The 16,035-nt window shown below is 36.6% G+C and overlaps 1 protein-coding gene across 3 annotated transcripts in view; it reads right to left on the reverse strand.

The window, feature by feature from the left end:
- tmem67 (transmembrane protein 67) overlaps positions 1-16,035 on the reverse strand; it is a 160,888-nt gene that overhangs the window by 20,920 nt on the left and 123,933 nt on the right. For 2 of the 3 annotated variants that reach the window (XM_039737301.1, XM_039737302.1), the window contains 5 exons: positions 10,070-10,210; positions 9,493-9,573; positions 8,879-8,995; positions 8,380-8,496; positions 8,190-8,294 (listed from right to left, as the gene is read on the reverse strand). In XM_039737301.1, the coding sequence (XP_039593235.1) occupies positions 8,190-8,294; positions 8,380-8,496; positions 8,879-8,995; positions 9,493-9,573; positions 10,070-10,210 (561 nt within the window). Of the gene's footprint in view, positions 1-8,189; positions 8,295-8,379; positions 8,497-8,874; positions 8,996-9,492; positions 9,574-10,069; positions 10,211-16,035 lie in introns of those variants that run through there. The other variant, XR_005630735.1, reaches the window with a different exon arrangement.

Here is a 16,035-nt window from a genome sequence, read left to right on the forward strand (position 1 = left end):
AAAAATACATAATAATGAACATATCCAAAAACTCTCAACATGTATCCTTTTCCAACTAAAATCAAATCTGAGTCATTACATTAATTAGCAGTGCAGTTACAGTGGTGTGAAAAACTATTTGCCCCCTTCCTGATTTCTTATTCTTTTGCATGTTTGTCACACAAAATGTTTCTGATCATCAAACACATTTAACCATTAGTCAAATATAACACAAGTAAACACAAAATGCAGTTTTTAAATGATGGTTTTTATTATTTAGGGAGAAAAAAAATCCAAACCTACATGGCCCTGTGTAAAAAGTAATTGCCCCCTTGTTAAAAAATAACCTAACTGTGGTGTATCACACCTGAGTTCAATTTCCGTAGCCACCCCCAGGCCTGATTACTGCCACACCTGTTTCAATCAAGAAATCACTTAAATAGGAGCTGCCTGACACAGAAGTAGACCAAAAGCACCTCAAAAGCTAGACATCATGCCAAGATCCAAAGAAATTCAGGAACAAATGAGAACAGAAGTAATTGAGATCCATCAGTCTGGTAAAGGTTATAAAGCCATTTCTAAATCTTTGGGACTCCAGCGAACCACAGTGAGAGCCATTATCCACAAATGGCAAAAACATGGAACAGTGGTGAACCTTCCCAGGAGTGGCCGGCCGACCGAAATTACCCCAAGAGCGCAGAGACGACTCATCCGAGAGGTCACAAAAGACCCTAGGACAACGTCTAAATAACTGCAGGCCTCACTTGCCTCAATTAAGGTCAGTGCTCACGACTCCACCATAAGAAAGAGACTGGGCAAAAACAGCCTGAATGGCAGATTTCCAAGACGCAAACCACTGTTAAGCAAAAAGAACATTAGGGCTCGTCTCAATTTTGCAAAGAAACATCTCAATGATTGCCAAGACTTTTGGGAAAATACCTTGTGGACTGATGAGACAAAAGTTGAACTTTTTGGAAGGCAAATGTCCCGTTACATCTGGCGTGAAAGGAACACAGCATTTCATAAAAGAACATCATACCAACAGTAAAATATGGTGGTGGTAGTGTGATGGTCTGGGGTTGTTTTGCTGCTTCAGGACCTGGAAGGCTTGCTGTGATAGATGGAACCATGAATTCTACTGTCTACCAAAAATCCTGAAGGAGAATGTCCGCCATCTGTTCGTCAACTCAAGCTGAAGCGATCTTGGGTGCTGCAACAGGACAATGACCCAAAACACACCAGCAAATCCACCTCTAAATGGCTGAAGAAAAACAAAATGAAGACTTTGGAGTGGCCTAGTCAAAGTCCTGACCTGAATCCAATTGAGATGCTATGGCATGACCTTAAAAAGGCGGTTCATGCTAGAAAATCCTCAAATAAAGCCGAATTACAACAATTCTGCAAAGATGAGTGGGCCAAAATTCCTCCAGAGCGCTGTAAAAGACTCATTGCAAGTTATCGCAAACGCTTGATTGCAGTCATTGCTGCTAAGGGTGGCCCAACCAGTTATTAGGTTCAGGGGGCAATTACTTTTTCACACAGGGCCATGTAGGTTTGGATTTTTTCTCCCTAAATAATAAAACCATCATTTAAAAACTGCATTTTGTGTTTACTTGTGTTATATTTGACTAATGGTTAAATGTGTTTGATGATCAGAAACATTTTGTGTGACAAACATGCAAATGAATAAGAAATCAGGAAGGGGGCAAATAGTTTTTCACACCACTGTAACTGCAAGTGGGAAGACCTAATATACATACTTCTTGCTTAAAAACACAGACTGATGCCAAATTAATATCTGATAACCAGGACTAAAATTCCTTAGGCAATCTAATTTGATTCTATCACTGACAGCAGAATACCTAATAAACTAATAGACATCATAATCAAGTCAAGTTGGGGAGCATGCACTGGTACAGTGCATTGCTGCACCCACTACACAACAAAACAACTCGGGGTCCCGGTTTGCAACCCCCCAGGCAGCCGGACGATCCAGTCCCATCCTCTGGAAATGACCCTCTATCTGCCACATCCAGGTGTTATGTGGGTGACCCCTTGGCCTGGACCAGCCACTCGGGTCCCCAACAATGAGGATCTTACGAGCTGGATCACCCTCTGGGAAACAGACACACTGCTGATGGCTGTGCCCAAGAGGTCATTAAAGGCCTGGATCTTGGTTTTTATCCAGGACACTCACAAGCCCAGACACTCCTACTCCTCACTCAGTCTCTCAAGCGCCATGATCAGAGCCTCCATTGACTCAGCAAAGATAACAGCATCATCTGCAAAGTCAAGATCCGTGACTCTTTCTTCACCAACAGATGTCCCACAGCCACTGGACCCCATGACCTTGCCCAACACCCAGTCCATACAAGCATTGAACAAAGAAGGAGCAAGAACACATCCCTGATGAAACCCAGAATCAACTGGGAAAAACGCAGAGGTCCTGCCACCACTCTGCACAGCACTCGCAGTACCAGTGTACAGGCCAGCCATGATTTCCAGCAACCTCGAGGGGATCCCGCGAACCCTCAGGATGTCCCACAGGGCAGCTCGATCAACTGAGTCGAATGCTTTGCGAAAATCGATAAAGGCTGCCCTCAGTGCCAGGATGCGGTCAATGATAGACTTTTTAGGCGTAAAACCAGACTGTTCCGATCACTGGTAGGTTAGCAAGTGATCACGGATCCTATTGAGGACGACTCTAGCAAGGACCTTACCCAGCACCAAGAGCAGTGGCATCCCCCTGTAGTTGGTGCAATCCAGGTGATCACCCTTCCCTTTCCAGATAGGGATGACAAGACCTGTTTTCCAGCCAGTTGGGATGATGCCAGTCTCCCAAATGGAAGCAAAGATTGCTTGCAATGCCAGGAGGACAGCCTTACCACCAGTCTGGAGAAGTTCACCCCAGATACCACAGATCCCTGCAGCCTTTCCCCCTTCAGCTGCTTCACCACCTGTGCAATCTCAGTGAGACTGGGTGGTTCACAGCGGAGGATCAGCCTCAAGAACTCTGGACCCAGAGATATCCAATGTCCTAGCCGGAGGATCAGCTTTGAACAACTGCTAAAAGTAGCCAGCCCAGTGGGTCACAACTGCAGTGTCATCTGTAAGGACAGTTTCATCAGCCGCCCTGACTGCGACTCTCCGAGGAACAGATTCAGATGTGCATAATGTTTCGATTCCTCTGTATGCAGGATGTGGGTCGCTAGACCACAGATGGTGTGTCACTTGCTCACAGATTCCTCTAACAACCGGCTCTTTCTCTGCTCTCAGATCCCTCGCAGCCGTCCTTCTCAGTTCCCGGAACAGACCAGAGTTGCCAATGAGCCGTGCGCTGCGACTCCTCTTGATGATATCCAGGGTGCCCTGCGAGATGAAAAACCTCCTTCTGGGAACACTGGTAACACCAACGCAACCCTCAGAAACCTTCAGGGTCTTGTCATGGAAGGTCTCCCACATCAAATAAGGATCGGCAGTCACACCCAAATCTGAGAGTTCCTCACACAAACTGCGTGCAAGCTCATTAGAAACAGAACCTGACTTGACTTGAGAGGCAGAGGTTGTGTTAGACTAGTTTGTCTATACCCACCTTTTCACAAAAACCAAAACGGAAATGGTTCTGTTTCAGTTTAGTGCCTGAAAATTACAACGATGTAGATTGGTGAAAACTTTCCTTTTATTTTTTTATTTAAAATGTTTCTGTGTTGTTGAAACTTTTTTTGTCATTCTGTTAGATATCATATTGTCTTCCCATTTAATTCTAAAGAAAGTACTGGAGCTATAAATGACCTCTGTTCCATCTCCACCCCTCATTTTTATTAAATGATGTCAAGGAAAACTAGCGGTTTACTACAGATATTAGGCAAATGAATATACATTTGACATAAAATATATTCAGTTGCGAAAATGATATTTGCAAAATGTGCAAAGGCAAATAATATATAAATGTAACAATATAACATAATGGGTAGGTTAATCAATTGATTGTAGTTCCATTTCACAAACAGAATATCAGCTTAAGATTTAAATAATAAGTTTAATTAAAAAGGACACACATGAAAGCTACATTGTATGATCGAGGGGTCTTGTACAATTTTCACTAATTTAGAAAAATTGTTCACATTAAAACTAAGATATAATACTAAGATATATTAATAGTAATAATAATAATAATAATAATACAAAACAGGCAAAATATACCAATATTAAATATGCAATTCAAGAAATGCTAAGATTGTAAAGTGTATGCTGACCAGTTCAACGATAAGTCAGAACTCTAGCCTTTTATTATTTTGATTCCTCATATTCTAAGGATTTATAAACGGATATATAGGTGATCCCAAAACCACTTCTAATGGCAGTCTATTGTACTTAAAAAATAAAAGGTTGAAACGGAAAGAAAAATCTATGTAATGTACGAGTATGCATCCAAAATCTGCATCAAGACAACAATAAAATAAAGGTAGAAAATAAGATAAGACACGTTTTCTAAAAAGAGCACAGTATTAAAACAAAAATAAAACTACAAACTTGCACCTGGAGAAAATAAAGAATGAAGGACATTCAGCTAAAGGTCACTTTCATGAAGCCAAGTGCATTACACCTTGAGATTTGGAAGGCCATCTGTAAAGGGTGCCCTGGTGAGAACAAAGTCAAAAGAGAACTGCAGTCCTGACACAGGTGAGATTTTTTGCTAAAGAAAACTACATCTGTTTACACCATATTTAATCTGTGCCGCACAAGCGATGGCCACCTGATCTTGTTAAAATGTATTGTAAATGCGTTGGTGATGAGCACACAGACCACATTCAGAGTTGGTGAGAAAGAGATTATGATTATGTTTTACAAGACTGGAAAAGCAATGCATTTTCTATTCACAAATAACAATCAAGTTAAGGAAAATGCAAAAGAATTGTGTAGGGTGGTGGCAGCAGGCAAGCAGCAGAAGTTCCAGCTGCCAGCATTGACTCCTGTGCAGCTTTAAAATGTAAATGCAGCACTGCATGCACAATCAAGCTGGCATTTCATTCATGAGACTGTCACATCTTTTGTATCTTGTTAAAACAGTAAAGGTTATTTATGGCAGAGCAGTGTCTCATTTTCACTTCACTTTTTCTTGTTGGGTTATTATAAGCAGCCTACTTTTATTTTATGCTGTGCTGAGCACAAACGTGAGGGACATTTGAATGACAAGCGTAAATGTCAATTACGAATATAAACTTCATATGAAATGCATACTAAAGGAGATTTTTGATTTTCACAAGCTGTATATACAGTAACATGTTTTGAATATTGATAACACAGGCTGCATTAAAAGGTCCAGGGGCTGGATCTGGCCCACAGTCCTTAAGTCTGACACCCCAGTATAAATCTGTAAAGTGCTAGAGACTATGCCAGCCTGTTTAACTAAGACATTCTGTAATATCTGCACCCTGAACAGTTGCCAAAGCAACAGTGAAATAATGACAATTAAAATGTTTTTGTTTCAATATAGTAATTTACTTATAAGACATACTATTCAATAAATCAGATATTTGCCACAGACTTTTAATCTAACTTTTTTGGTGCTTCTAGTTAATACTAAGGTATGTTAACAATTACAGTTTCTGTATAAACTGAAATGCTTCTTGACTGCTTTATGCAAATGAGCATAATTTACTTAGGACTGTGACTTTGATATATCAGTCAGTCTTGTCATGCTGCAACTAAGTAGTGCACATGGCAGGCTCCATCAGGCTTGACGTTTACCTTAGGAGGCACTGATAATGGTAGCTCTTAACCATTCCTTATACTTTTCCCTGCCAGATCTAAAGCTCCCTTCTGTACCAAACAAAACACAGCAAGTGGAAGAGTAGGGCAAAATGTCAGTCACTCAAAAATTCTAACACAGCAGAAAGCTAGTTGAAAACATCATCAATGAAGGGAGCCATTTATTTATAAATTTTCTAATTGTCCCTTCATCGAATAAATGTAATTAATTCCAATTTTAAAGTAATACCTATTTTTTCCAATATAATATCATCATACAGTGTTCATTAACTAATTGTGTTTTATTATTTAATTAATCCATACAGGATTATTAACAGGGTAAGATTTATGGTGATACTAGGGTGGCCAAGAAGTATGGGAAAATCAACTTCATCATCTTATTTCATAAACATTCTTCATCTACTTGTTTTTTTGTGACTTAAGAGTATGTCAAGAATACTAATGGTGCAAAATAAAAATCACTGTACCCTTCCACTTCTTATCTCACAATGTTAGGATGCTGATCTGTAGAGTGTGAAAGTTAGGAGAAAGTCTTATATTTCTATAGTCCTGTTCTATTATATACAGTTGAGTCAGTAGATTACATACACTTTGGCCGGGTGTATTCTTCAAAACTCACCTTATAGTCTTTCCAAAGATTTTATACTAACAAACTATTAATTTGGTATATTGTTTAAGACATCTTCTTTCTGCAGGTCGAAAGTAATTTTTTCCAACAATGTTCACAGACAGAATATTTCACTTTTTAGTAACGATACCACGATTCCAGTGGGTCGCAAGTTTACATAAACTTTGTTAATATTTGGTAGCTTTGCCTTTAAATTGTTTAACTTGAGCCAAATGTTTTGGGTAGTCTTCCACAAACTTCTTACAATAAATAGCAGAAATTTTGGTCCATTCCTGTAGACAGAACTGGTGTAACTGGGATAGGTTTGCAGGACTCCTTTCTTGCACATGCTTTTTCAGGTCTGACCACACATTTTCAATTGGATTAAGGTTGGGACTTTGTGATGGCCACTTCAATATCTTGACCTTGTGGTCCTTGAACCATTTTGCACCAAGTTTGGAGTATACTTGGGGTCATTATCCATTTGGAAGACCCATTTGTGACTGAGCTTCAACTTCCTTGCTTAGCTATTGCGATCTTGCTACAGTGTATCTATATAACTTTACTTCCTCATGATGCCATCTATTTTGTGAAGTGCACCAGTCCCTCCTGCAGCAAAGCACCCCCAGAGTTGGGATGGGTTTTTTGGCTATTAAGCCTCACCTTTTATCTTCCAAATACAATGATGGTCATTATGGCCAAGTCATAGGACTTTTCCCCAGAAACTAAGATCTTTGTCCCCATGTCCTATTGCAAACTGCAGTCTGGCTTTTTTATGGTGGATTTGAAGCAGTGGCTTCTTGCTTGCTGAGCAGCTTTTCAGGTTATGTTGATATAGGACCTGTTTTACTGTGGATATAGATACTTGTCTACCTGTTTCCAGCATCTTTAGTGTCCTTTGCGGTTGTTCTGGGATAGATTTGCACTTTTTGTGCCACAGTATGTTCTTCTCCTGGAGACAGAATGTGTCTCCTTCCTAAGCAACATGATGACTGTGTGGTCCCATGGTGTTTATACTTGTGTATTATTGTTTGTACAGATGAATGTGGAACCCTCGGGCATATGGAAATTGTTCACTAGGATGAACCAGATTTGTAGAATTCCACAATTCCCACCCCAACTGAAGTCTTGGCTGATTTTCTCATGTCAAGCAAAGAAGCAGTGAGTTTGATGGTAGGCCTTAATATACATCCACATGTTGACTCCAATTAGGCTAATTGGCTATCAGAAGCTAATAGTCTAATTTACTAAAGGCTTTGCATCATTTTCTGGAATTTCCCAAGCTGTTTAAAGGTACAGTTAATAAAGTGTATGTAAACTTGTGACCCACTGGAATTGTGTCAATAAAAAGAGAAATAATCTGGCATGTGAACATTGTTGGAAAAAATTACTTTGTGCTGCAAAAAGTAGATGTCTTTAACAATATGTCAAATGTATAGTTTGCAAGTAAAAAATCTGGGAAGTGTATGTAAACGTTTGACTTCAACTGTACTGTACGTCTATCATTTTTTTTCCCAGATTCCTTTATTTAGTAAAAAAAAAACAAAATGTAAGCAGTTCCTCTCTTCAAATTCTACAAATATGTCTAAACCTACTAATGTATCAAAATATATCTATATGAAAATCCTAATTTCCCCTACTGCTTTCCTTACTTGGCAATAATGCTGCTGAGTCACTAATAACACAGTAACTGCATTGTAAGAATGTGCTAACAGCTTTCCATGAATTGCCCTTAACAAAATATATGAAAGATGCTAAACAAAAATAGCAGATTTATTCATATTTAAAAATGACAAAAATGGTTAAAGTACATCATTCTTGCAGTACTTACATGGTCAATAAATGATCCTAGAAACTTATTCATAGTATGATAAGCTTTGGTGCTCTGCTCAAATGGACCAGGTGATGTATCAATCAAACGAGTCGGACCAGTTCTCTTAAAAAATAAAATTAAAAATATGTGCATTATATGAAAATACAATTTTAAATTCTGAAAGAAACAAGAGACAACTAAAACTAACCCTTGTCAAAGGATCGTGAATTCTATCATACTGCTGCCTCATTTTGTTTGTTACTGAAACCTCAAAAGTTTGAGTGTCCGTATTAGGCAACAAACCTCTCTGACCACAAAGATTCTCCTAAGAAAGAAGAAGAAATTATAAAATAAATGGTTACTTTATGTTTTTAATATAAAATTATAAAATCACAAAAAATAAACTGGTACATATAATAAGGACCTGAATAATTCACAATACAAAATTTTACCTTCCTAAAGGGTTACCATAATATACAAGTTGCTTGGCATTCTGCAGTTAGTTGTTTAAGAAGCTTGGTATTAAATAATAAATTATTAAGTCTGAAAAGATAACTCTTTAAAAAGATAATTCCTTCAACTTCAAAGTATTCAGAATGAGGCAGTTTTACAGCTGTCATGCTGGTAATAATTTAGAAATCATTTGGTCAAACCCTGCCAACCTGCACTATTGCTTTTGCAAATACCACAGGTGTAGCTATACCTACTGCCTCCCTTTTCAGGTTCAGGTTCATTTGTTCCATGTTGGTGTCAGTATGTCCGTGAACTGAGCGTCCATGAATATAATAGCCAAAACATCTGTGTGAGAAGATTAATACTGAAATCTGCAAAATGAAAGAAATCTCTAAGGCATATTTTAACCAGTCTTTTAATTCCACATATAGTTATGTAAAAAAGGAAGTATACCCTCTTTCAATTTTATGTTTTTTATCAATATCAGGATATAACTAAAAATTATATAGTTCCAATTAAGTCCAACTATTACATAAAACTAACTTCCGATGATAAAAAGCAAAATGGATTTTACTAGGTAATGCTATGTTATCAGCCAACTAATGGTTTAACTGTTTGAAATGACAGAAGTGTGGAAGCAGTCATACATTAGGAGGAACATCCATCTTCCCTAATTAATTAGTTAACAAGTGTAATTAATTAGTTAACAAGTGTTATACAGAACTTCAAAAAAGATGAAACACGACACAAACAGTGAATTAGGTGTTCTGGCCTTTGTAGAATTATATTTATATTATAAAAAAAAAAAATAGATAATTTAAAGAGTGCAAATATGGATTTAATGTTAAATAAATATGATCATACTCACATTGCTCATAGAGCACAAGTCTACAAATTGTCTTACTTTGTCCTCCATAAATCTTTCATAGAAGACAGTGAAGAATATTACCTGTAATTAAATTAGGTTATAACTTATGTATGATTAATATGATGTGAATAAAAGTGATTTGCTTACATTGCTCAGTATCCACTCCACAAATCCTGTTCAGGTTCTAAGTGTTTTCATGTTAGACTGCTGCAATTCCTTTCTGGCCTGTGCAGTTCATCAAGACTGCGCTGTGCAGTAATGATGTGATTTTTTTTATTGTCAATATATATTGTATTTCATTTTAACAAATAATATAAGATACTTTGATGCAAACAAACAGAAAATTGATAAGAATTTTTTTTTATTTTTTATGTTATATAGTATATATACAGTGTAGACTGTACAAATCCTTTTTCCTTCCTCTGTCCCGTCTTTTTTCATTTCTAGCAACACACATAGAAAATTCACAGAGATCATTTCTTTTTTGTCTTGAATTTTAATTCTGCTGAAAGGCAGAAACAGACAATTGCTCTTTTTAACAAATAACACTCCCATAATTTGAGAAATGGAATCTTACCTGTAAAAGGGCAATAACCAGCCACATAGCTGCAGAGACACCATATCTGAGAAAAATATTGTAGGGGGCTTTGTAACTTTCCTTATCTCTATTAAGAGCAGAGGAAGAGTCCATCAAAGCCAAATTGGAAAAACCAACCACCTGAAAAGAACAGTTTAAGGATACTGTTAAACATTTTGACAATTTTATTTACTATAACACTGCCTTTTTACAAAAATATTCTTTGCAAGATTTTTGAGAAACTCACAAGTATCAAATAGTTAATATGTTACTAGATATTGCATTTTCTTTCTTTAAAGGAGGCAGTTAAAGTGAAGGACAACAGTTCTAAGTTGCTCGCCCCAAGTATAGGAGCACCCTTGGGTTTTGCCTTGTCATCTATTCTATGGTCTTGTGTGTGTTTTGCAACAAATTTTGACAAGTCTGAAGGAATTAGTTAACTGAACCAGTCAAAATGTGTATCCTAAATAATGGCAGATTCATAGACTCTCCAGTTTATTGAATAATGGAGAAATTACATGTTAGAACTTATTCTTTTCAATTACCTTTTCAACAGTGTTTAAAGAAGTGAGATTCTATATAATACAGAACATATACTTAACAAATACAAATAATTAGCCACAAGAATGTATTAGGAAAGGAGTTCATTGATAATGAGGTCGAAATGATGAATGGTTAATACAATTAACTGCATATGAATTAAGACACAAAATGATTTCATGTGATGGGGTAATTGGTTTTTATTGAGAAAAACAAGATGAAATTACAAATGCAAACTACCAGACAATCAAACAGAAATCTGATAAATTAAGCATAATGATGAGTATGTATCTACTCAAAACAGAAAATAACTGAAATATACAGTTTTACACAAAGGTGTATATCAAATTTATGATTTACTACTAAACTCACAAATAAATATATTGTGAAATGTGACAATATATAAATAAAACCACAACATATGTGAGTTTGAATAGTTAAATGTATCATGAAATTATTTTTGTTGCTTATTTATTTAAATCTTTATTTCTTCAATTATTAATTTCAGTGATGCTGCACACAACATGAACTACAGTTTCAATATATACTGTCACTTGAACCATTTAAAACTGAGAAGGTGACTACTGTTTTTGTGATTGGTGAATCACTGGTACAGGGGATATGCACAGTGTCAAGATTGCACATGCCTATAGACCATAAGATTCCCAAGGCAAACAAAGTGCATGCTCAGAGTTGTGATTGTGCATGTCTGTGGCGTACTGTAAATAAGAACAAATGAAGTTATCCAGAATTACTACAGGAAGCAGCTATTTTAATTCAAGAAACCCAGAATTCATTATGCTGTCAGGAGTCTGCATCTGTCATGTCTGCCTATAAATGTAGCAACTGATGGCTGAAGATTCATTGTATGCCCAGCCTACTGAAAATTCAGCAATCAAAAAACTTTGTTCGGTAGAGCCCACCCTCTCTCAGCTTAGACAGGTGAAAATGGCTGTTTTCATTTCAAGGCATATTTCATTTTGCATGCAGTGCTGCTGAAATATATAAATGACGAAACGATACATAAATAAATAAGCAACAAAAAACATATACACTATAGTGTTTCATGAAAGTAATTTTTATTTATATCCTATATCATTGTTTTTTTCAAGTTATTTTCACAGTTTATAATACATTCATTTACTTGCATATTTAATTCATTTTGTACAAAATATGCCGATATATTCTATTACTGTAGACTTAATTTAAAATCCTCCCATAAGGATCAAAAACTAAAACTAGAAAGTATGATTGTATAGCTAGGAACTGGATTTGAAATACTTTGAATAAAAACACGTAAATTGTGTTACCCTCTTTACCTTACAGAACTTGTACATTTTTATGCTCCAGAGAGTAAACTGATAACACCAAAGACTCCTTAAAATGGCATAGATGAATGAAAATAAGCCTTTAGTTATAGGAAGGCAAACTCTGGAATGAATTACTTTACAAAATATGAGATGCCCCACTAGTCTTAGAATCTAAGTCATATTAATGACCCATTATTGCTGAGGCATTGGACCAGTTGTCATTTATTATTTGGTGTCACTTAAATTCAGTGATGTAGTTGTCATGTTATCGGTCTTGACTTTAAAAAATGGACAGTAGACATCACTAATTACTGACACTGCATCAAACCTTAATCATACTGTGGCAAAAATACAAGAATATAAGGTATAGGTTGTATAACCTCTTCTGGATCAACACTTTGTTATAGTGAAGAGGTTTGTCATGTCAATAAAGCTATAAGCTAGGCTCCGCAGGGTCAGCCAAGATGACAAAATCATGGTCAAGAGGTCAGACTTAGCACAATCGACTTGAAAAATTAAATGAAACCCTCTCCAGTATCTTTTCCAAGGAATACTCATAGAACAGAGCAAATGTAAATCCAAAGAACTTGTTATTGACTTTCACTGAACCAAAGAGCTTCTATGTCCAGTCACTATCTAGGGAGTGGATATGGAGGTGGTGCAGTCCTACAAGTACTTGGGGTCCACATCAATGAGAAAGGACTGAGCAGGTTCTTTTTCTTTAGGAGACTTTGTTCCTTTAACGTAGGAAGTGACATCTTTCACACATCTTCTACAACTCCATGATGGCAAGTGCAATGTTCTATGCTGTGCTGTGCCTACCAAATCAACAATTAAAAGGGCAGGCTTAGTTATTGGACATGCTCTGGAACCCCTGGAAGTAGCAGCAAAGGGGAAAATTAAAACAAAACTGAGTGCCATTACAAACAATGCTGCACATCTTCTCTCTGACCACTAAGACTAAGTACTTTCAGACAATGAATTTTTCAGTGTCAAGAAATACTACCAGGCTCCTTTATACCAACAGCAATAGACCTGCATAATGCCTCACTGTGTCTGCCACATCAAAGTTTTTTCTTTTTAAATTTTTTTACTTTTTAGCCTTTTTGGTGTGTGTTTAGACTGTAGTGTGCATGAATATGTTATTATCTATTTACTGTATGTATTTATTATTTAAATCACTTCTATAAAAAGCACAATTTCACCCTGGGAACAAAAAAGTTCTACCTACTTATCCATCTATCAATTAAAAAAGTGTCAAATATATTACTGGTAATTAGCAAAGGAAAAGCTTGAGTAGTGCCATACACAATGCAGTGGTTAAACCAAAGGATTTCCGGTTATAGATGTCACCCAAGATGAAAGGAAAATCCAATGTTGCAAAAAACAATATACCATCGGAACATGAAACATGTGAACTGTAAACCAAGAGAAACAATATGATCAAACATAAAATGTCAAAACTAAATAATGCCATCTGGGAAAATACTAAACTAAAATGGATTGGAATGGGCCAATTTACTTCAGGCAACTACCAGACCTACTGATTTGGATAAGAAGAGTTCTGTTACACCTGTCTGAGTCACTAGCTATATAAAAGAATTGTAGTTTTAATACCATGCAATTCCAATATGTTATATTTGCCCTGTTTGACACTTTTTTCCTGGTATGTGAGGTGGGAAGGAAACTATTGTTAGCATTAGGCTGCTTTTCATCTGTATGTATGTTCAATTATCATTTGTAGTATGCTTCTATCTATTCTTGTCTTCATGCTTGCACTTTATAATGTAAACCTATTTTATTTTTTACACATATCTTGTTGAAGGACATGATTATTGTGTGAGCTTAACGATAAGCTTGTTTAATGTTTAGCTAGTTTTAATGATGGCTATATTCTGTTTTGATTAATGGGAACTAAATTATTATTCATGTGGATGTTAAAACACTTCATAAAAATTTATTTTTGATGGTATAATCTCTATGTTTTAAAAAAAAATGATGAAAATAATCCACCTATTGTTTTGGCAATTTACTTACAATATAATCAGACAGTAAAAATGACTAAACTCTTAATCTCCTGTTCAAAAAAAAAATTCAGACTTCAAAGTTAGGTAGTTGTTTCAGATATGGAAAACATAAGTGTTGGCAATGTGTTGTATGTTGTGTAGCACACTCAAGTAAAAATTTCACCCCACTCTGAACATGTGACAGTATTGACCCTATGATCCTAGTGCATTGTATCTACTTTTCTTTGTTTTAGTCACACACTTTTAATGTCAACAATTCTAATTTGGTAAAAGAAAAATCTGACTGCCAACCCACATAATCTGTGTTTAGGGCTGTACAATTAAAATCCAAGGCAAGCCTGTCAATTTCATTATAATCCAAGTGTATGCTCCAAACATAGTTGCTGAAGAAAGACTGAAATTGTTCAGATTTATGAGGATCTTCAACACCTACTTGGACACACCACCCAAAAAATGCTACTTTTATTACGCTACACTAGAATACTAAGGTCATCAGCCAAAAAACATCTGTAATAACATGCACGTTTGGCCTTAGAATAAGACAAGACACAGAATTGAAACTACTAGAATTTTGTTAAGATAACTTACTTGTCACAGTAAACACCCTCTTCCAGCAGTGTAACAGAACACTCTGCACACATCACCAAAAGGTTGCTAAAGAAACTAGATAGACTAAATACAGTGCTGTGAAAATGTATTTGCCTAATTTGTTTAGGCAAAATATAATATTAGTTAAAGGTAACCACATTAAAAATACAGTTAATTCAAAATGTACTAAGACACCTTCACTTTCTGCACACCTTATTGTGCTGTAGATGTGATATTAAATTGACAAATTTGCCATTTTTGCCCATCAATCAACACTCAATGACTCATAATGACAAAGTTAAAATATGTTTACAAATTTTTTTAACAATGAAAAACTGAAATCTCATTCATATAACAATTTAGACCCTTAATTCACACTTTGTAGAAGCCTCTTTGGCAACAATTAGTTTTGAGTCTTCTTGGGTAAGTCACTTCGTGCTCTGCACATCTGGATTTGGGCAGTTTATCCCATTATTCCTGGCTGACCACCTCAAGTTCCATAAGACTGAATGGGAAGCATTTGAAAACTGCTACCTTCAGCTCACTCCACTCGTGTTCTATGGATTTAAAGTCTGGGCCATTTAAGCACACCCAGAGACAAAGTGTTCAAAAATCCTTTAATCTAAAACTGAGGTCCGGTACTAGTTGGCAGAGAGGATGATGTCCCCTTTTGTCTAATCTCAAACAACCATGGTTTCAAGCTTGAGGAAAGAAACAAAATTTCAAGTGGTATACACCCAGGCTAAGAGCCATCAAATCGACTACCAAGAACTTAGAATTTGCCAAGTAAAAAAAGAAAGCAAAATGCAGTTCAGACTGTGAAAATTTGTGTCTATTCAGCCAAAAAAGCATTGAGATCAGGTACTGCTTTTGACGAGAAAAAGTGGCTCACACTCAGCATTCCAATTCATACCAAAGGTATTCTATAGGGCTGAGATCAGGGATATGTGCAGGCCACTTGAGTTACTCCATATCCTTATGGACTCAGCTTTGTTCACAGTGCCACAGTCATGCTGTAACATAAAAGGGCCTTCCACAAACTGTTGCAGCAAAGATGGAAGTGCACAACTATCCAAAATTCCTTTATATGCTGTAGCCTTCATGTAGCCTTCGCCGTAACCATGAAATCTAGCCCAAATCCTAAAAAATAGCCTCAGACCATTATCCTTCCTCCGCCAAAACTTTACAGGAGGTACAATGCAGTTCGAAAGGCATGTTCTCCTAGCATCCACAAAACCTTGATTCATCCATCAGACTGCCAAATAGTGAAGCATGATTTATCACTCCAGAAAACTAATGCTCACTGCTGCAGAGTCCATGGAAACCCATTTCATGAAACTCCTAAGGCACATTTCTTCTTCTGCTGATGTTGCTTCCAGAGGAAGTTTAAAACTCTGCTTGAGTTATGCAACAGAGGATCTTTCATTGTTTTTATTTTTATGCGCTTACAAGAATGTACTTCAGCACTCAGCAGCTCACTATGTGAGTTTGCTTGGTCTCT

The sequence above is a fragment of the Polypterus senegalus genome, chromosome 15 (genome assembly GCF_016835505.1).
Source record: "Polypterus senegalus isolate Bchr_013 chromosome 15, ASM1683550v1, whole genome shotgun sequence".
Classification (NCBI taxonomy): Eukaryota; Metazoa; Chordata; class Cladistia; order Polypteriformes; family Polypteridae; genus Polypterus; species Polypterus senegalus.